The 22,410-nt window shown below is 35.5% G+C and overlaps 2 protein-coding genes across 3 annotated transcripts; one reads left to right on the forward strand and one right to left on the reverse strand.

Moving 5' to 3' along the window:
• Positions 1-13,272: 13,272 nt before the first annotated feature.
• On the reverse strand, positions 13,273-17,172 carry LOC115953036 (thioredoxin-like protein 4B). Of its 2 annotated transcripts, XR_004083631.1 has the most exons (6): positions 16,919-17,170; positions 15,846-16,009; positions 15,597-15,754; positions 14,596-14,662; positions 14,318-14,407; positions 13,416-13,505 (listed from the first exon to the last, which is right to left on the reverse strand). XR_004083631.1 is itself a non-coding variant. In XM_031070468.1 (5 exons), the coding sequence occupies exons 2-5, from the start codon at positions 15,978-15,980 to the stop codon at positions 13,407-13,409; spliced, it is 459 nt and encodes a 152-aa protein (XP_030926328.1). In that variant the 5' UTR covers positions 15,981-16,009; positions 16,919-17,172; the 3' UTR covers positions 13,273-13,406. The 2 variants fall into 2 exon arrangements, 1 of the variants encoding a protein (XP_030926328.1); XM_031070468.1 differs by lacking the exon at positions 14,318-14,407 and having other exon boundaries at positions 13,273-13,505; positions 16,919-17,172.
• A 593-nt stretch (positions 17,173-17,765) lies between these two features.
• Positions 17,766-22,138, forward strand: LOC115951949. Its single transcript, XM_031069063.1, has 2 exons — positions 17,766-18,689; positions 19,484-22,138. The coding sequence occupies exons 1-2, from the start codon at positions 17,766-17,768 to the stop codon at positions 22,136-22,138; spliced, it is 3,579 nt and encodes a 1,192-aa protein (XP_030924923.1).
• Positions 22,139-22,410: the final 272 nt, after the last annotated feature.

Raw genomic sequence — 22,410 nt, forward strand, 5'->3', positions numbered from 1 at the left:
AAAGAATTAGGTTTGGATAAGTTAAGTAGAGGCTTGCATGGGATTAAGGAACACACAGATAAGAACAAAAGCTATTATGATAAAATAACCTCTGGTTCGAGGAGACATAAAATTTAGTTTATGACTACATTAGGATTCTTTTGCATGCTATAGTATTCTCCCATCTTTTTTCTCGTCCCTCCCTTATAGGGGCTTCTCTACTTTATATAGACTCTTCCTCATCATCTGAGCTTTACACTTATTAATCATCTGAACCCCCACTTGAGCATCCATCTCATCAGATACCCCTTTCAGTTCTTTGTGAGTTGCGGCAGTCAGGATAATACTGTTCAGGGGTCTTCTCCACATTAATGCGGCCAGAAAAGTAGATGCAGTATATTTAATGTGGTGGTTGTAGCTTTTACTTAGATATTTTGGGTTTCCTTCTTTGTCACGTGCTTGGGGGGTGTGCTTCAGCGGTTTGAACATGCATTTGCTCTGGATTCTCAATGTCCGAGGAGGAATTCCTCCTCGGACCTTCTTTCTTTGTCTCCCGTTATAAGGCTTAGAACGTGGATCACCTAAGCCTCGTTGCCTCCTCAGATAGGCTGGCATCCTCAGACAGGCCCAAGGCCCAACTCGTTATTTTGGGCCATAGCCCCCACATTTTTAATAGAGACGTCCAATATTTAAATTGTTATATCTGAACTATCAAGTTTTCACCTCTCTTCCATTTATTAATTTATTTGTTATTTACAACTTAGAAACACCTCATTCTCAAGAGTAGAAAAAAAAAAGATGAAAAATGACTCAAAACTTATTTAGATAAATAAATGTGGTTTCAAATATATGAAAGTTAAAACAAACGAACCATTGATAATTTATGTCAAAATTTTCTCTATATTAATCTCTCTCACAAGTACTTATGAGGGTCCCCTGCCTCCCTTTTAAGTGTGCTGCTTTGTTTGTGAGGGTTGGTTAGTTCTTTTAATCATATATCAATTCTCTCTCCATCTCTCTAGAAGGAGAAAGGTGATCTAGAAAGCAAATGAAGAGGATTTTTTTTTTTTTTTACAATGAAGATTTAGTATTTCATGAATTTAATGTGATTAAAATGCTAATCATGCTATGTATTTAATATAAGGGTAAAATACATGTGGGGCCAGAGAACTTGTGATCCCGGCCTACTTACCATTAGGGCCCAAGGCTCGCGTCGAGGATAGTTGTTGTCGAAGACATGCAGCGAAAGTCCAAATGGCCTAGAGATGCAGCCGAGGATAACCCTGTCCTCGGCATCCCAAGGCCTAGAAGGGAAGAACGACACGTCATCAAAGACAGCTCCCAAAGCGCTCCCATAAGAAAAGGCGAGTAGGATAGGACTCACATGGAGGTACAGTGTGGGAGTGGTTCAAGGAAAAGACGTCACCTCCGCATTGAATGCGCCAACAAACGTCCTTGCCACATTGATGGGAAAAGACCCCCGAACAGTGTGGTTTCGGTTATTGCAACTAACAGAAAGTAGGGGAAGGCGGTTGATGGGATAGGCACTCGAGTAGTTACCTGCCTGATCAATAGATGGAAGGTCAAAATTAACTAAGAAGGGCTATATAATATAAGAATTCATGCGCCGAGGAGGCAGATGGTCTCCAAGGCCATTGAACCCTAAAGTAAAAATAATAATAAGAACATTAACCTCCTCGGACGAAGTCCAATGACCGAAACCGCTCAGGCCGGGCTAGAGAGAAAGTCTTCTTAGACAAACTCAGTTCGTTTCTGTGCGACCGTCATGAATACCATGACTAACCACTGTCCGATGACCAAGACCTAGCCTTTTAGCCCACTCTCTACAAATTTATTGTTTGGACTTTTAGCGTTTGAACCCAATACGAATTTGGGATTATTACAAATTGAGTCCTTACAATACATATTTTGTCCCTAACTTTTACACCATATTTCAATTTAGTCTCTAATCTTTTAATTATGTCAATTTGGTCCATAATCTTTCAATTCCGTATCAATTTAGTCATTGCTGTTATATTTTAGATGAAAATTGCTAACATGACAAACAGCCAAAATAAAATGTAAGTTCAATGTCACATCAACGTAAGCAAATTTTTTGTTTTAGCTATTAGATACATCATCAATTTTCATCTAAAAAGTAATGGCAAAGACTAAATTGACACAGTACTGAAAGGTTAGGGATCAAATTAACACAATTAAAAGATTAGTGATCAAATTGAAATATAGTGTATAGGATAGGAACCCAAAACGTAGTTTACCCTTAATACAATTATTATTATTATTTATTTGGCGAAATAAAATTTTTGACGCAACATCATGTGCAACTTAAATAAAAGGAATAAGAAGATGTTGATTCTAAAAGAACTTTGGAACAGAATATTTATAATAAAACTATAAAATTGGTGTTCAAATTCTCACTCCTATTGTAACTATCGAATTATTTAAAAAAAAAAATTAGAACAAGCAAATAAAATCAATCACCTATATAATATATAAATTTAAATAAAAATAAGATTGTGAATTTGACTAATGGATTTTATTTATTTTTGGATTATTACCAATGGATTAAAACGGTCATTAATTAGAGAAGTGTTGCAAAAGAATATCAGCCTTTCTTTTATTTAGTGTTACTGGTATACTTATTATCCGCTAATCAAATAGATTACTAAATCTTAAATGCATTCACAATTAATGTGGAGTTTTGAACATAATTTACTCGTTCCCATCAAACTCAAACGAAGCTGAACTGTTTGATTGTCAAAACATTGAACCGAGTTCATTTAAATAATATTACCCATAATGTTTTTTTCTTTTTTTAAGCCTACATGAAATTTTTTTTTTTTAAGATTAAAAAAAAAAAATGTTGACACTATTTTTGCATTATGATTTAGGAGTGACAGGGTCAAAAGCCTTTTATCTTAGTGATATAACTTGCATTTCTTTATTATGAGAACCAATATTGGAATCGTCAATTCCAAGTCATGGTAACAATCAAATTATTAAAATATTAATCTCAATGTAGAAAATTGAATTTGCAATCAAAATGAAAATTTTAATCGTTGACCAAAAAAAATAATAATAATCAGTGTGAAAACATCAATAAGCTGACATCTTGGACCAATGCACCAAACAAAAACCCAATAATAATTTCTATCATCATTGTCATGTCGGCCATGGTTGATGTAAAAATCACCGTACGTTTTTAAGCCACCATGATCGTATTACATCACTGAGAGAAAAAAAAAAAATCATTTTGGATATCAATTCGTCAAAAACATGGAATACGGTGGCAAATAAAATATAGCTAAATTTAATTTTTAAAATCTATAAGAGCATCCATAACAGTTGGTGTATAAATTATACTATTTTACAACACTAAATACTTACTTTATTATTTTACCACATCATTTTACAACATCTCATTTATCAGATGTTCTATAATTTAACTCTATGCATTAAAATAATATTTACTACACATTAAAATAATATATTATTCCTTCCCCCATTATCATCAACAACAGCAACATCAACAACCCACATGGCAGATCAACCGCCACAGCCCACAACCACCGACCACCCCACAGATCAACCACCGACCACTAATATCAGCCACTGCTACCCCCACAAAAAAAAAAAAAAAAAACACTCAAACAAACACTACAATCAAAACCCGATCAACCAAAATCAGCTAACCTGATCAATCCAAACCCAAACCCGATCATCATCATCAACAACAACGACACAACCACCTCCGCTGCAACAACGTCGACAGCCACCACCGGCACAAGCCCACATCCACCAACACCACCTTATAATAAAAAAAAAAAAAAACCACAACCAGAAAAATTGTTGCGGCCACAACCACCAGAAAAACAACAGAATCCACAACCCACCCACCCACAACACCAAAAAAACACCAGAAAAATTGTTGCGGCCACAACCCATTCACTAATTTACCGATTTCGCACCACCGATTTCACTGATTCGGAACCCATTCACCGATTTTGCACCACCGATTCACCGATTCAGAACCCATTCACCGATTTCGCACAACAAAACCCACTACCACCGATTCGCCCATTACCAGCCGACCCACCCACCACTGAATCTGACCATCGCAACCCACCACCAGTGATCCGCCAATCACCATCTCAACCCACCCATTACCGAACCGGGTATCAAATCATTGCAAAAAAAAAAAAAAAAAAAAAAAAAAAAAAAAACCACAGCGACAGAGATCGGAGTGAAAGAAGAAAAGGGTGAGAAGAAAAAACTAAGGGTGATGTCTGAGAGAAAGAGAGAAAAACAACGAGATTGAGAAGAAAAAAGAGTGAAAGAAGAAAAGAATGGAGAGGTGTGAGCGTGATGTCTGAGGAAGAAAAGTGAAGAGAGAGGAGAGAGAAAAAGAATAAAACTTATACCACACCATTCCGTACCGTTGCAAATTTGCAACGATACTGTTCCCATGTTGTAAAAATAATGGGATTTAGCACATCTGATATTTGGTGTTTTTTGAGTTTGGTGTGGTAAATGTGCCAAATATTTGGCATTTGGCACATTTACCACACCTACTGTGGGTGCTCTAACTATTCATTTATTTATAAGAATTAAAATTTTAAGCACCATATTTTTCTTTGAATTTACAAGAAAACAACTATAGGAAATAATCGACTACTCAAACTTAATCAGATATTTAGCCACCAATAATAGGTTCAAATAATTCGGAAAAACAAAACAATAAAGGGTAACCTACGTGTTTAGTTCTTATTTTATACACTATATTTTAATTTAGTCCTTAACATGTGTCAATTTGATTCTTAACCTTTTAGTATCGTGTAAATTCTGTCTTTACTATTATTTTTTAGATGAAAATTGATGATACGTCTAATAATCAAAATAAAAAATTAGTTTTTTTTGATGTGATAATACACTAAAATTTTATTTTAATAGTTTGTCATGTTATTAATTTTCATTCAAGATTTAACAAGATGGACTAAATTGACACGACATTAAAATGTTAGGAACTAAATTCATACAATTTAATAACCAAATTAAAATATGATATAAAGAATAAAGATCAAATATGTAATTTATCCTACAATATATAATAGGTTTGAAGTTGGAAATAGACCAATAGTCAAAATAATTGATCCATTAGAAAACAAAACTCATTTAAGACGTGGAAACGACCCGTCTTCTGTTCATGGGTTCCACTCTTTCTGTAAGCTTCTTATAGACTTTAATACTTTGTTTTTTCATGTCTCCTTGCCCGTTAGGTTTGGGAATTGGGAAGTTGCCAATGCCATTAGCCATTAGTCATTAGTCATTAGTCATTAGTCATGGTCATTTCCTTGACTTCTAGACATTGAAGAGGAAAATTATTGTGGGGCCTCAGCTGCACCTCATTGACCAACTTTTTTTCTCTATCATTCCATTTATAGCCCCAAAACTATGAAAAAATTGAGTGCCATAGACTATTTTACCATTTATTTGTGACGTGGTGGAGTATAAATGGTAAAAAAAAATGATAAATTTATGTGTAAGAGCATCTACAGCAGTGGAGCTAAATTTTTAGTAATTTAGCTCCACTAAAAGTTACTTTATCTATTTTACCTACACACATGCTACAGCAGTGGATCTATTTTAACTTTCAACATAATAAAATAATATATTCATCACAATAAAATAATATTTCTACTACAATAAAATAATACTATCTCTACTTTAATAAAATAACATATCACCACCGTCACACAGCACAAACATCCTCCACCACCACCACACAACACAAACATCCACCACCACCACCACCACCACCAGTACACAGTAGGAAAAAAAAAAAAAAAAAAAAACCCAAATCAAGGCTCAAGCAAACACCAGTCCACAGCAGAGAAAAAAAAAAACCCAAATCAAGGCTCAAGCAAACGACGCCGGGCGATTCCGATGTCGGGGAGTGGATTCTCTTCACCAGTCCGACGCCGTTTAGCCGGTTCGTGTTCTTGCGGTGCCCTTCGGTGTCGTTCGCCAGAGGCGAGGACGTGAACAAAGGAAGAATGGTGGTGAGGAGCGACGGCGATGGCGTGGGCTAGGACGGCTGGGACGACGACGGCGTGGGCTGGGACGGCTAAGACGGAGAGCTGGAGAGAGATGAGAGCTGGGAGAGGAGAGCTTGAGAGAGATAAGAACTGGGAGATGAGCTCGAGAGTCACGGTGAGAGAACTGAGAGAATTGGGTTTTTATTATTTTAAGTGGGAGTTGATTAAAAAATTACTTTTTATTTTTAGATGAGTGCTACAGTGCACATCTATAAATAGATGTGCACTGTAGCAAATAAGCTAAATTTTATGGGTTTAGCTCCACTGCTGCAAGCCTATTTTGCTATATTAGTGGAGCTAAAATAGCATTATAACTTTTTAGCTTCATTGCTGCAAATGCTCTAAGGGGAAAGAAACTACTTATAACTTAGCATGTTAGAATTATAAAATAAAATTGTAAAATAATTTGTGATCGTTTGACAATTTCTATAACTATGAGAGGGTATCAATTTTGTCCTCAGGGTCATAGGCCATGGGTTCCACTCCACGTGAAATGTCCATTACAATAAAAATAATATTTTATGAGATCTCTCTCTCATTACATACGTGAGCACCACATGTACAAATCTCACCTGTGATAACCGAAAATAAAAGTAGGACATACTAAAATAATCTAACACCTATAATATCTTTCTAATAATTGGTGGGTTCTACATAATTATAACACCCTTGTGTTTTGATGATCCGTATGACCGTATGTTAGTGTCCGTTTAGAACTCCCATATTTTTGGTAACGTCGATTAAAAGCTACAATTTTTTTTGCCAAGCAAACACTAAAATCAACTATAAACTTCTCCTACTAAACACCTCTTTCTCTCTCTCTCTCAAAAGAAGAATTCATGTGTGCAAATCAAGTCAAAAATCATCGTTGTTTTACTATTTCCCCCCCCCCCCCCCTCCCTGTTAAATGTACAAATTAAGCCCAAAAATCCCATACAAAATTAGTAAGGGCCCTGGGCCCATACGGTTAGCAATGAAACAGTGTCCACTAGTTTTTTTCTTCAATAATCTAGATTGATTGAGAAGAAAGAAACTCCAAAAAGTCCAACCCATTGTGTCGAGAAATTATTACGTCCACTATAAGGATTATTAATGTGGTCCTCCTAACCAATGAGATGATGCCATTTATATAAATATGTGAATGAGTTTTCTAATTAGCACAAGGAATAAAAAATAAAAAAATTACTAGGTTATGTTACATTTGTATAAATAATAACATTTTATTAGTTGGAAGGTCAGGAAAGACCACGCCAGTAATACTTATAGTGGACTTAATAATTTCTCATTCAAAAAGAATATAAACCTAACCTCTTTGGGATGGAGTGCGAGTGACGGTCATGGGCTAGAAGTAGTACAGTACAGCCCACAATTTATATATACACATACAATTTCTTTGATTTTTTTTTTTTTTTTGCTACACTTTTGTTTTCATGAAGGTCCACTATTGTATGGCATATGCAACAACAGGTGGTTCTATGATCATATCCCTTTCTTTAAAATACTCCCCCTTTCTTTAATATAGATTGGATATCTCATGTCCTTTATTTGTCTAAAAATTTATCAATTGAGTCAATTAATACCTTCTACTTTTTTTTTTTAATATATCAAAACTTGTAATCAATAAAAGTAATAAATAAATAAAAACTTGTTGCATGACATGTTAAGGGTAAAAATTCCATCCAAATTATTTTATTCTATATCATGTTTTATAGAACAAGCAACCTTTCTGTTGATGTCACTCATGAATCACGATGACAAAATTGAGGGGCAAAACTTCCACTTATCAATGCCAATGAAAAATTAAAATATATATATATATATATAAATATATATAGAAAACAATTTCACATTATAATCTTAGGTTGAATGTCTATAGTAGTCCATTTTTGTTTTATAAATACTTTTAAAGAGGAATGCTACCTAAAAAAAAAAAATTATAACAATTGAGTTAGAAAATTTTTACAGGTTCGTAGGCACACAACTAACATAACTTATATTATTTTAATAATCAGTAACAACTTGTGACCTTCATGGTTTTAAAATTGTTTGTAAATTTTTTTTTTTTTTTTTTTGGCGTCTCTAAATTTATTGTATTGGCAAATGCATTAACCATGAAACCCAATTAGCTAACCTTGGTCAGTCCGGTCTCAAAAGGTTATTTTCCTTTATATATTATGTGTCAATCTTAATTCGTAAAACACCTATAAAAGTATCCAGAAGAATTACGTTTGTTTGATCATCAAAAAAAAAAAAAAAATTACGTCTGTTTTTTCATAGATCCAGGAGAATTACTTGGTCGGAAGGCTTAGGGGGTGTTTGGTATTGTTGTTTAAACAACAGTTTCAGTATTTAAACAACATTACACGTATTTTCACATACTTTTTTACTCACACAAATTTCCACAAAATAACAACGTTACTAAAAATCCCTTACCAAACGGCCCCTTACTCTAATACAATAATGTTATAACTCTAGAAATACAAATTCTTTTTTTCTAGCTATTGAGATAACATGATATATAAGTGGTGATAATAAATTTTGTGTTGCTAGTTGGCTCATGTGAAAATGACGTTATCTTATTATCTATATCTATATAATAATAAAAGCTGAAGCGTAGCATTTAATATTGCTACGCTCATGTTGAACCACGTCAGCAACCATGTTATTTCTATAATATTTTTTTGTATTTTTCCAACAATTTAAAAATAATTTCTATCAATTTAAAAATATTAAAAAATATAAAATAAATCTCATCCCTATCTTCACCATAAAGCCCACTTCTTATCTATATCTCTCTATCAACTTATCATCTTCCTCTTCTCAAAAAAAAAAAAAAAAAAAAAAAAAACACATCATCTTCCCACAAAACAAATTGCTAATGTTTCTCCTATTAATGACTTCACCATTAAATCTCAATTGCCTTAAATTCAACAATCAATCCTCTCTCTCTCTCTCTCTCTCTTCTCTCTCTCTCTCTCTCTCTCTCTCTCTCTCTGATATCATCTCCTTATTTTATGGTTTGCACTAGTTTTTTTTTTTTTTTTTTTTTTTTTTTTCCACTTTTCAATTTTAGTCTTTTTCTTTATATTCATGTTTACAATTTTTCTATACATAATTGCATTTTAACCATTAAAATTGTTTGTGTCTAAAAAATTGGAATGCATTTTATTGATTTAGTACATGTTTTCTTTTTTTTTTTCTTCTTTTTTGGTTTGGAAATGTTTTGTTTTGTATTTTCTGTTACTATGTCTAGATTCCATAGATAGAAAATAAAGAGTATAGTTTTAATTTATATAATACTAAAAGTTGAATCGTAGCATTTAATGTTACTACGCTCATGTTGAGCCACGTCATCAGACATGTCATTTTCATCATTTTTTTTAAAAATATTTTTCCAACAATTTAAAAATAATTTCTATCAATTGTAAAATACTAAAAAAAAATAAAATAAATCCCACCCCTATCTCCACCATAAAACTCACTTCTTATCTGTATCTCTCTCTCAACTCATCATCTTCCTCTTCTCAAAAAAAAAAAAAAAAAAAAAAAAATCATCTTCCCACCAAACAAATTGCTAATGTTTCTCCTATTAATGACTTCCCATTAAATCTCAATTGCCTTAAATTCAACAATCAATCATCTCTCTCTTTTTGACTTATCATCTCCTTATCTCCATCATAAAGCCCACTTCTTATCTATATCTCTCTCTTCATCATCTTCCTCTTCTCTCAAAAAAAAAAAAAAAAACACACACACACACACGCACATCATCTTCCCACCAAACAAATTGCTCATGTTTCTCCTATTAATGATTTCACCATAAAATCTCAATTGCCTTAAATTCAACAATCAATCATCTCTCTTTGTCTCTCTTTGACTTATCATCTCCTTATTTTATGGTTTGTGCTAATTTTTTTTTTTTTTTTTACGATGTTGAAATACAGTGGGTTTTTTTTTTTTTTTTTTCCACTTTTCAATTTTTAGTCTTTTTCTTTATATTCATATTTACAATTTTTCTATACATAATTGCATTTTAACCATTAAAATTGTTTGTGTCTAAAAAATTGGAATGCATTTTATTGATTTAGTACATGTGAAACAATTAAACTCTTTTTTTTTTTTCCTTTTTTGGTTTGGTAATGTTTTGTTTTGTATTGTCTGTTACTATGTTTGGATTCTATAGATAGAAAATAAAGAGTATAGTTTTAATGGTTCCCTTTTTTTTAAAAAAAAAAAAAAAAATCTATGGCAAACTACTTTGTTTAATAGATCTTATGCGAAAAAATGAAAACAAAGTTTGGATAAATTTCTCATTAACAAATCCAAAAATGCAAAATAATGTTAGCTTTCATAGTTTCATATGAAATCATCAAGATTCATTATACATTCTTTTTTTTTTTCTTTTTTATTGTGTTGCATTTTGGTGCATATCTCACTATATTATAACGTATTACAAAATATTTTGTCATATATAATAATTAAAAATAAAACGCAACACGTTTCCTTGGCAAAAAAAAAAATATATATATATATATATATATACAAAAAATCAAGATATAGACTTCTTTAGTTACAGAATGTATATGATATATTATAGTGTAATCACATTATTGTGAGATGGGTTTGGGACTATTATTTATAAGTTTTAACCACTATTTTCATTTTTTACTTAACATAAAAGAATATGATGTCAAATTTTTCCGCGCATCACGTGGGTTTGCGACTAGTTAAATTATAACTCAATACGTTTACCATTGTAAAATTTTTTATATATTTAGCATTACTCATAAAAGTTGGATTCAGTTAACTGATATCTTTAAAGCATTTGTTAATGATCCATTTTAGTAATACCACTTTCATGAGAAATATTAAATATGATCAAAATAGTTAGTTGCTTTTTCATTTTTCCATAAAAATATTTTTAAAAATACTTCTTAAAATATTTCAAAAACAAAGTCATGTCTTTGTAATGAATGCTATAGACATGGTCTAATTAATTCCATCAATTATTTAGTTTTAGAAGAACAAAAAGGTATAGAAAATTTTTACCGAGATGATGATAATTAAAATTTAAAGTAATAGTATTTTCAAGTTGCACAGGGTTCTCACCCCCCCACCCCGGCGGCGCCCGCCGCCCGCCTGCCGTGGGAGATAGTGGAATTTAGCTTGAGAAAGCATTGTGAGATAGGTTGAGAATATACAAAGATTTGTGTACCTCTATTTCATTTGATATTGGCCCATCAAGATTGTTGCATAAAAAGGTCAATTGAAGTGAAAAGAGTCAGGATCTTCATCAACTTGATCTCCAGACCTTTAATGGTTAACTATTATTACATCTTGATAATATAGGTCATTGCCTTGTTCAACATCAGATTGGAGGTACTTTGATTGGGCCTTATTATCAACCATGACTTTGAGTTAGCCAAGGCTTTTATTGATAGCTTACCACTAAAATTGTTTGAAGCTAGGCCTACAATTTGAATTATTGGCCTAGTAGCATTAGGCATTCCACAACCAACTGACCCATAAAATTTGTTTGATCATAAGACAAGGACTCACAAACTAGATATGTCCTTAACATTGGAAGGCATCTTGTATTTGTTTGTTTCTAAAGTCCAAAAACTCCAAAATTGTGCAATTGGCAAGAGACTTTGGTACCACTTCTTGTTTTTTTTTTTTTTTTTTTTTTTTTTTAAACCACAATTGCATGGAAATATATCAGATATTTTGCCAGTGAGGTTGTTTCTTCTTAGATCTAGAACCTTTAGTGTTTCACTCATTGCAATAAAGCATTGGGGAATGGTGCCATTTATGAAATTATTAGACTAGTCTAGAACTTGAAAGAGATGTAGCATTGCATATTGATTCATGGATTTGCCCAAGGAATTTATTGCTTGAAAGAGATAAGAAAGGATGAGCAAAGTTGGTCCATGACAAGTCCAGAGCTCGTATAACAGAGCTAAAATTATTCCATGACAAGTCTAGATACCAAAAAAAAATGGTAGGGGAGATCGGAGTTGCCCCTGGAGTTGGTTGGAGCTAAGGTCTAGGATATATAATGAGCGAAGACTGAGTAAAGGTCCTTCATGTTAGTTATATCATATATGAGAGAGATTTAACTTAAAAAGACCAAGTTCCCAAATCCAATTGGGTATCTCTCTATGTATCTGGTTATCTAAAAGGTCTAGAATGGATAAATTAGCTTGATTTCTCAAGAAATCAGGAAATGTTTTCTACTAGCTAGAAGCCAATTTCAATGTCTTAATTTGGGGAAACTAGAATAATGACGAATTAGTTGCATTATATTCAATCAAAAAGTTGTAGTAGGAAAGCTCAAGATCAATAAGATATCTTAATTGCTGAATAAAATTAAGCTGAAAGGTGCCATTAAAATTGTTTGAAGAAAGTGACAGGGCCTGAAGATCTCGGAGTTCAAAGATGGGTACTGGCCCTTCCAAATAGTTGCTACTAAAATCAAGGGTGTCGAGTAGGAAAGAAGAAACGTTGGAAAATTCCTGGAGTTAGACTAGAAAATTGGTTGTTGCAAAGATACAAGGTTTGCAGTGATGGAAGGTAAAAAAGGGACATTGGAATACTCCCTTCGATTGAATTGACACAAATTCAGGTCCACCAGACCCTGAATCTCATTCTAGTGACTGGAAATAATCTGACCTGTCAAATGGTTGTGAGAAAGATCTATCGTGGTTAGACTCTATGCCTAGCTGAATGATAAAGAGAGGCATTGGAAAGTAACATCGAGATTGCTAATGTTCATGTTTAGTGTCTCTATTATCGAATACAGTGACCATATATGAAACATACAAGCATTATAATTCCATTCAACAAAAGTACCTCTCTACATATTACATTTCTATGAAAAGAGGGACAAATAAACTTTGTATTCTTTAGGCCACTGTGTATACCATATGGGATAGCAGAAAAACTTCATCAAGTATTTCTGATTTCACCTCAAAGCTGTGCACCATATAGTTAATTTATGCAGGTCAGCTAGATGCTCTTCTGTATTCTGTTGGATTCACCGCATCTTCAACAAAGCTGCCAATGCCTTAGCTAAATGGGGTCTTAGTGTAACTCCAGTTACCTATTCTCTTTTGGCAATCTGCCAAATGTGAGCTCTGCTCTCAGAAGGGTTTGTTAGCTGTTTTTGGTGCTGCCGTTAGCCCTTTTCTAACAGAGCAAGAAGTAAAAAAGACAATTATGGGTTGACAAAATTAAGTGAACCACCCTTACAGGACAACACGCAATGAGCTTATGATTGTCTGATTGCCAAGTGTAAGGCTAATTCACCTTTTATACATCCTTGTATAACAATTGATACTTCGGTATTCGCTCTGGTGGCAGAGGGCAACTCACTATCAGCTTGCCTTTCATGGCCCCTCTATATATTGCCTACAAGAATGATAAGACAGGAAAAAACATTATGCATCCTTGAATCATACAAACATCTCGAAGCATCAGTCATTTACAAGAGGAAAGTTATTTGCATATTATCATTTATACAAGCAAGGAGTGCATTACATAAGAAATAATTATGACAAATAGTTTAAAAAAAATAAAAAGTGTTATAAAGAACAATAGAGTTGCAATGTTTCCTAAAGGTGACCCAGATTTGCCATTGACCAAAGAGTAACATTTCTTGTCCTACTAAAGTTAATTACCATTACATTTTTTTTGTCCATTATTTTGGGAGTGTTCTACTTTCTTAGCTTATGCCACAACGTTTTAAATAAAGATGTGAGGAAAGAAATGCTACCACTAATTCTGCAATGTTGCCCAAAGATATACCAGACTTTCCACACAACCATACAGCAATGTACTTCTTGTCACATTACACATTTTTTCTATTGCAGGAGAGTTATACCGTAGGCCATATGCCAGGGCCACAACAAATTTTAACTGCTAGGGCTGATGCTTGCCTCATCAATTTAGTCAGTAAAGTTTTCCCATATTAATCTAGCACCAAAAACACCTCCAACTTTTAATTTTCAAGTGTCCAATATCTACAGCTGAAAAGAAAGTTTTCCCCTTGCCTCATCATTTTAAGCAACAAAAGTCTTTCCCACATTGATTCAGCACCCGAGATACCATTGATAAGATCATAGTTGTAGTATAAATTTTCAAGTACTCCACCGCTATTGCTCAAAATAAAATACTTAAAATAAACTTTGCTGCAAAATCATGATTCAGAACAGAGGACTTACTCTTGCAATTAACTCTACAAAGGATTGGTGAAAAGAAAAGGTCTTCTGGATATTGATGTCACTGCAAGGCAAGGTAACTCACAACAAAACCTATGAAGAATTACATTTATGCATGTGCTAATGGAGATTGGAAGTAGCTTAAAATTGTTACAGTAACAAGGCAGACTAGTTTCACACAAGCATAAAAAAGAAAATGATTTTTCACTCCAATGGAAAGACTAGCAATTTATATAACTGACAGCCTTAAAATCATTCGGTTTCTGAGGAGCTACATTTACCTCTACAACATCAACAAAATCCTGCTTCTTGTGAAATGCGCCAACCCATTTAGTGTGATCTGCAGTCCTGTCAACCAAAGAAAATTAACACAAGAATCTGAGCTTTTAAGTCCCTAAATTCTTAGCTGTGTGACATCATATTCAGAATACAAGCCATTTAGCTTATAATTTTAGTTCAGAAACATATTCTCATTCTTCAAGGGCGTGATCAAATATTTGTAATGTATGGTAAAATTCATAACATTATAATACCTACACAGATTCACCCATTGCATACAAAAATACAATGTGATGGAGACTATTGTAAGAATAAAATTCCAGAGCAGCTCAAAAGAAATTACTGCAAACTAATTTAGGTAAGGAAATTGTAACACGTTTGTGAAATTCCAATGAAAGGAGATCTTGATGCAAACTTTGTTTGAAATTCAAGTGCAAGAGATCTAGTTAACTGTTCCACTCATCTTCCAGAAGCCCGATCACCATGTTTCACATGAAACTTACAAGTCTAAGCAAACAAAAAGAAAAATAACAGGACTAAAATGAAATATGAAAACCCATTTTCCCTTTAATTTTATTTTACTTCATTGTACGTGTATTGAAATTAGTCTAGTACAGGGAAGGTACTTCATAAAAGCACTACTCTTAATTATTTAAAAAAAAAAAGAAAAAGAAAAAGAAAAAAAGAAGAGAAAACGAACCACACACATCAATTACAAGAACTCACAGTTTATACTTCAAAATATACGATAAAAATACTACTAGTCAGCAATATTAGAAAGGGTTTTTTAGACATCCAACTCAGTTGTTGGAATAATTTTTTATAACAAACAACGAACAAAAAAACAGTCATCATATGTATAATTACATTCCTGGAAGATAATCCATGTACTCAAATAGTTATATACAATCACAATATCCAACCTAGTGTTTTCTTCAAAATAAATAAATAAATAATAACAACAATCAAAAAATAAGAAGAGGGGGGAAGGTAATCCATGTACCCAAAATCCATTTTCATGTGATGAGCATTGAAAAAGAAAACTGTTGAAGGTATGAAAGTAATGTCAAAATACTTGACATAAACTTGAATTTCATTGGAATCAATATCTACAAGTGCTACACTTGCAAATTTGGATACCTCCCGAGCAGATTTAGAAAGCTGCATTGAGAAAAACAAATTGAGTTCATTCACTTCATAATATTTAGAATAAATAAAAACTCAAAGAGAGAGAGAGAGAGAAGTGGCATACAATGTCATCAAGTTGAAGGCAGACAGGATCAGAAGCACGGCCAAAGCGGAGGACAAGGACCTTGTCAATGGTGTCTCTGATCATTGTGTCCACCTCTTGTTTCTTTGTCAGCACCATCAATAGGTAACTGCTCATTCTCTCCACTTCAAGATTTTGGGACTCATCTGTTATATTGTCATTTTTTTCAGGCAAAAGATTACTTATATAAAAAAAAAAAATTTATAGTATCATATTCCACTATGTAGAAGAAAAAGTTATAAATAAACAATAAATATTTCTAGTTTTTTTCCCTCAACGCCCCATTCCAAGGTTGCAAAAGCAGAAGATAATAATGGCATCTCAAGAAATAAAGAGATGTTGTATATAATTACAAATTAAAACTAAATTGAGATTCCTAACCAAGTTCTCATAGTCTAATATTTTATCTAAATATCAATTATAACATTTGAACATATCCAAATTCTTCCCATAAAAAGTAAACACTTGGTACTTTTTTTCTCATAAAAAATAATATAAGCATTTATTAATATGATCAATGAGATATACAATAAATTCAAATTCAAATTTTTACCCAAATTATATTTTGTCGCATGTGATCAAAAGGCATTGAACAATCAAAAGAAAAATAGTCAAAAGAAATACAACGTGTAAATTACCAAAGTAAATTGGAAAAAGCTTGTTGAACCATATTTATGTTAATGAAATGACATATTAGAAAGCAAATTTAAAGATAATAGTATTATTGATGATCAAAGCATAATACAGAGCAAAGAGCCTAAGAAGACTCAAGACACCAGCAGAAAGAGAGTACACTAAAGTCTGCAAAGATGCATGAAAACCCATTAAAAATCAGCTAACACCAACTCAAGCTAAAGACAGCACTAGAGAATAGTCAGACCAACAGAGCTATAGAGAAGAGCCAAATTAGTAATATTTATCTTTATAAGAAAAAGTCCACCGGGACTTTATTCGTATCTTCATGAATGACTTGCATAAAACAAAAATGAAGACATGGGTTTGGATGTTTGGTACTTTGGCATCAAATTAAAATGAAAAGTTTTGGAATTTCATACCGCTTGTGGAGAGATTCCCTCCCAAATCTGTCAACAAAGAGAGAAGAAAGCTCGGATTTACTCTTCCCAGGTCTCGCTGGAGCTGCCTTTGTGTTGTGGTGAAGAGAGAGTTCCACTGATAGAGAAAGCAAATTCGGGAGGAAGGAAGAAAGAGAAACAGAGAGGGTGCAGAGCTCAGCCCGCGAGAGAGAGAGAGAGAGAGAGGATGAGAAGAGAATAAAAAATGAACTCGCAGTTGAAAATTTATAAATGTAGCAATATAATGGTAAATTGGCAGTAGTGTTTAAGAATTGTTGTACAGTAGTGCTGCAGAAATAGAAATACGTGTTTAACAACCCCATAGTTTGTTCAAGATTATAAAATTAGTTGTATTAAGTATTATATTTATACAAAATGCGATTTTTCTCTCCCTTAGGTAACGCTAAGGGTCTCTCCCTCTCGTGCACATACGAGGTGTCTTTCTCCCTTAGGTTGACTAAGGGGCTGTATTTTCTTTTGCTTCTTATCGATGGCGGACGAAGTTATTAATAATCTGGAAAATATGAAATTGACAATGGAGGAAGAGGAAGTCATAGCTATCTCGGATGAAGGTCGGAAGGAGGAAATTGAGAGTTGTTCGTTGAGCCTTATTGGGAAGTTTCTCACGTGTAAACCCTTCAACAAGAGGGCGGCGCTGAGCACATTGAGAAGAGCATGGGGTTTGGATGAAGGGGTGCAAATGGTTGAGGTTGGATCAAACTTATTCCAGTTCAAGTTCAAGACGGAGTTTGAGATGGAGAGGATTATTAAAAGCGGTCCGTGGTCTTTTGATAACCAAGTGCTCATGGTGAAGCAGTGGAAATAGGGGATGACGGCGGGGAACGTTCAGTTTGACTCAGTAGCGTTATGGGTTCAGATTTGGGGGGCACCTTTTGATATGGCCTCCCCAACAGTTGCAGCGGAGATAGGAAGCCGGTTAGGGAGAGTGGAGGAGGTTGAGAAGCGCCAAAAGTTGGAGACTCAGAACATGTTCATGCGGGTTAAAGTGGCTATCCCGATATCAAAACCAATACGTAGGGGTGGATTCATTGCAGGGACAGATGGGCAGCGTACATGGGTGACGTTTAGATACGAGCGTCTCCCTATGTTTTGTCATTGGTGTGGATTAATGAGACATGACCTGAAGCATTGTGCGTTGCATTTTGCTGCATTGAAGAATGGAGGTTCGGTGACATGCCAATATGGAGAATGGCTGAAGTCTACCGGCGGCTGGCCTCGGTCACCTTCAAGGAAGGATACTACTCATAAAAACACGACCCAAGGAAATGAAGAAGCTGACCGACGTTGGAATAATACCAGTGAAGGGAGGGAGGCGGCGGAGGATGATAACAGAGGCTCAATAAACCCTAGGGATAGCGACAACAGCAAAAAAGGAAAGAGCATGGAATCAGGGAGCAGTCCGGATTTTACGGAGCAATCAATTACAGATATGGTGGTTACGGAGTTGGAGAATTCAAACTCCAACGGCTCTGCAATTACACGGACAGAGAATGCTGAGCACGTGGACATCAAAAAGAATAATGGGCCTCACTTTGCCAAGCCTAGGCCCACTTGGACTAGGATTGCACGGATGGATCATGGACCTGGGGATTTAGTTACTGAGGAGCCCGTGGCTATGTTAGGGAAGAGAGGGGTGTACCAGGATGTTCAGGAAACAGAGGAAAGCATAGAAAAACAGAGCAGGAAACGTAGCAAGTCTCAGACCAGTTCTCAATGTTATACAACGACGGGGGTGATGGATCACCCTTGCCGAGGGCAATGAAACTCTTAAGTTGGAACTGCTAAGGGTTTGGGAACCCTTGGACAGTTCGTAGCCTTCGCAAATTGGTGAAGGACCAAGCTCCCAAGGTGTGTTTCTTGATGGAGACTCGGTTGGATAAGGAAGGGTATGATAAACATTGTAAGGAAGTGCATTTTTAGAATAAATTGATAGTGAAGAGGCCGAATTCAGGGGAAGGGTTAGCACTACTATGGAGAAGAGAAGTTAATTTGGATGTCATTAATTATACGGACAATCACATTTTAGCAAAGATGGTGGAAGAATATGGGTTTGTTTGGTATTTGACATGTTTCTATGGATGGCCTGATGCTAGTCAAAAACAAAAATCATGGGCACTCTTGAAGCACCTCTCTACTTTCGTTCAAGGACCGTGGATGTGCATTGGGGATTTTAATACTATCCTACACTCATCTGAAAAACAGAGTAGTCATCCACCTCCTTATAAACAGATGGACAACTTTCGGGAAGCTCTGGATTTGTGTAACTTGGTTAACATGGGGTAAAATGGGTACCCATTCACGTGGAACAACAAAAGACCTGGTATTGCAAACACTAGAGAGCGGTTGGACCGGGCTGTGGCTAATTTGGAGTGGAGGGTAAAATTTCCAACTAGCACCTTAATTCATTTATTTTCCCATGCTTTTGATCATAGTCCTTTACTGTTGCAAACAAGTGATGAGGGGGGTCTGTGAAACAGAGGGGTCTAAAGCTTTAAGTTTGAAGAAAAGTGGCTTTTGTGGGAGGAGTGTGAAAAGATTGTTGCTGAAGCTTGGTCCAAAGATTGGAGAGCACCGACCTCGCTGGCAAACACAAAGGAAAAGATTGGGCATTGTGGGGCCGAATTGCTTGCCTGGGGTTCTTCTAGGACCCATCCTAATGCCAAGGAAATTAAAAGATTGCAGAAACATGTGGAGCAGTTGAGTGTTGGGGTTATGACTGAGGGGAGCAAGGCAGAATTCTTGGTTGCTAGTAAAAAGCTTGACGATTTGTTACTCAAACAGGAGATATATTGGGCACAAAGATCTCGGGTTAATTGGCTGAAGTACGGGGATAGAAATACTAAATTTTTCCACTCCAAAGCCTCACAAAGGCGTCGGAAAAATTTTATTAAGGGAGTTAGAGATCAACAAAACAATTGGGTGGAGGAAATTGAGGATATTGCCGGTGTTATAACAAATTATTTTGAGACTATTTTTGAAGCAGGTGATTGTAGCAAGATGGAGGAGTGTCTAAGTGTAGTTCCCCAAAAGGTGACGATGGATATGCAGGAGATTTTGTCCAGAGAATACAGTGCAGAGGAAATTAAGGCAGTATTGTTCCAAATGGGACCAACTAAGGCTCCTGGCCCCGACGGTATGAATGCTTTGTTTTATCAAAAATTTTGGCATATTGTTGGTAATGATGTCATTGCTGTTGCACTTGATTTTCTAAATTCTGGAATTATGGTACCCGAAATAAACTATACTCATATTGTGCTCACTCCAAAAGTTAATTCACCGGAAAAGATATCAGATTATAGACCTATTAGCCTATGTAATGTTATTTACAAAATTATTTCAAAAGTGTTGGCTAACAGGTTGAAGCAGATTCTCCCTCATGTGATTTCTACTTCCCAAAGTGCTTTTGTCCCTGGTCGTCTCATCTCTGATAATGTCCTTGTGGTATATGAAACTCTCCATGCTATGCACTGTAAGAAGAATGGGAAAAAAGGCGGTTTAGCCTTGAAACTGGATGTCAGTAAGGCATATGATCGTGTTGAATGGTCTTTCCTTAGGGGCATCATGTCCAAACTGGGGTTTCCTGATACATGGGTTGACAGAGTAATGAGTTGTGTAACTACTCCTTACTTCTCAGTTCACATAAATAGCAAAGCTTATGGAAATATTGTCCCAACTAGGGGGCTTCGCCAAGGTGACCCGTTATCCCCATACTTGTTCCTTTTGTGTGTTAAGGGATTTACTTCCTTGATTACTAAAGCAGAAGAGGAGGGGAAGCTTCATGGTGTTTCAATTTGTAGAAGGGCGCCATCCGTTTCTCATCTTTTATTCGCTGATGACTCTCTCTTGTTCTGCCAAGCTACTCATGATGAGGTGAGAACTATTCTGGAATTATTACAATTATATGTTGAATCCTCTGGACAATGCATTAATATGGATAAATCCTTAGTCTATTTTAGTAGTAATGTGGAGGAGGAGCGAAGACAACGGATTAAGGAGTTGTTAGGGGTAAAGGAGGTGGAAAGGTTTGAATCCTATTTGGGGTTACCTACTTTGGTTGGCCAGGCAAAATACCAAACATTCTCATTTCTAAAAGATAGAGTGTGGAAAAAAATCCAAGGGTGGAAGGGTAAATTACTCTCAAGAGCGGGTAAGGAGATTTTGATCAAAGCGGTGGCTCAATCCATCCCCACTTACACTATGGGGGTTTTTCAACTACCTATGAAGCTTTGTGAGGAACTAAATGCTATGTGTGCTAGATTTTGGTGGGGGCAGATTGACAATGAAAGGAAAATTCATTGGAAGAAGTGGAGTGTGTTGGCTCAATCGAAAAAGAAGGGAGGAATGGGCTTTAGAGACCTACACAGCTTCAATTTAGCCATGTTGGCCAAACAAGGATGGAGATTACTTCAACAACAAGAGTCTTTGGTGTATAAGTGCTTTAAAGCTAAATATTTTCCACGGGGTTCCTTCCTAGAAGCTACGGATGTGCCGAATAGTTCTTATGTTTGGAAAAGTTTATTAGCAGCCCAACCAATCCTAAGGAAAGGAGGTTGTTGGAGGGTAGGCAGTGGGTCCTCTATTCGGGTAACCATGGATAGCTGGATTCCTAATCATCCTACACATAGAGTGCTTCACCCACCCCGGGTGGATGAGTGGGAATGGAGAGTGTCCGAGCTTATTGATTGGAGGGTTAAAGCTTGGGATAGGGAGCTTATTGTTGCTGTCTTTCATAAGGAAGATGCTGATGTAATTCTTTGTATTCCATTGAGTAACAGGGTGGTGTCAGATGTGTTATTTTGGCTTCACACCAAGAATGGAGAGTACACAGTGAAGTCGGGGTATCAGATAGCTAGGCTGATTCTAAAGCAGGAGAAGGATTTTGGGGAGTGCTCAAAGGATGCGGGTGGTTCTCATATCTGGAAATATGTATGGAAGATGAAAGTGCCGAATAAGATACGTGTATTTGCATGGAGAGCTTGCCAAAACATTCTGCCTACTCGTGAGAATTTGTTTCGTAAGAAAGTGGCTCAAGATGAGTTTTGTGAGCGATGTAACCAAGCTCCCAAATCAGTTCTTCATGTGCTTTGGGAGTGCGGTGCAGTGCAAGACGTGTGGGCAGTTGCTCCAGGCAGATTGCAAAAAAGTGTGCACGGAGCAGAGGGAGTTTTTGCAGTTGCTTGAACACTTGTGTCACAGGTTGTCCATGGAAGAATTTGAGCTTTTCTGGGTTCACTGCTGGCTAATTTGGCACCAGCAAAATATGTTGCTGCATGGAGGGAAAGCCCAAGACCCATCAAGAATCACCACTCGGGCTTCTGAGTTGATAGAGGATTTTAAAGCTTCACGGGATCAGTTGGCTATCCATGCGTCCAGGGAGGTTGTGCAATTGTGGTGTCCACCTCCAGGTACTCTATTTAAGTTGAACTTCGATGCGGCTGTCTTCATGGATACGA

Source organism: Quercus lobata, chromosome 7 (genome assembly GCF_001633185.2).
Source record: "Quercus lobata isolate SW786 chromosome 7, ValleyOak3.0 Primary Assembly, whole genome shotgun sequence".
NCBI classification, from domain to species: domain Eukaryota; kingdom Viridiplantae; phylum Streptophyta; class Magnoliopsida; order Fagales; family Fagaceae; genus Quercus; species Quercus lobata.

What these genes read in the sequence shown, in the direction of transcription:
- LOC115953036 (XM_031070468.1), bottom strand. Translation starts at nt 15,980, where the DNA reads ATGAGCAGTTACCTATTGATGGTGCTGACAAAGAAACAAGAGGTGGAC. An exon ending in CACATGAAAATGGATTTTGG is followed by an intron (nt 14,663 to 15,596) that starts GTACATGGATTA and finishes TTTGGTTGACAG; the next exon opens with GACTGCAGATCACACTAAAT. An exon ending in ATTTTGTTGATGTTGTAGAG is followed by an intron (nt 13,506 to 14,595) that starts GTAAATGTAGCT and finishes TCATTCTTGTAG; the next exon opens with GCAATATATAGAGGGGCCAT.
- LOC115951949 (XM_031069063.1), top strand. Translation starts at nt 17,766, where the DNA reads ATGACGGCGGGGAACGTTCAGTTTGACTCAGTAGCGTTATGGGTTCAG. An exon ending in AATGTTATACAACGACGGGG is followed by an intron (nt 18,690 to 19,483) that starts GTGATGGATCAC and finishes TTGTGGGAGGAG; the next exon opens with TGTGAAAAGATTGTTGCTGA.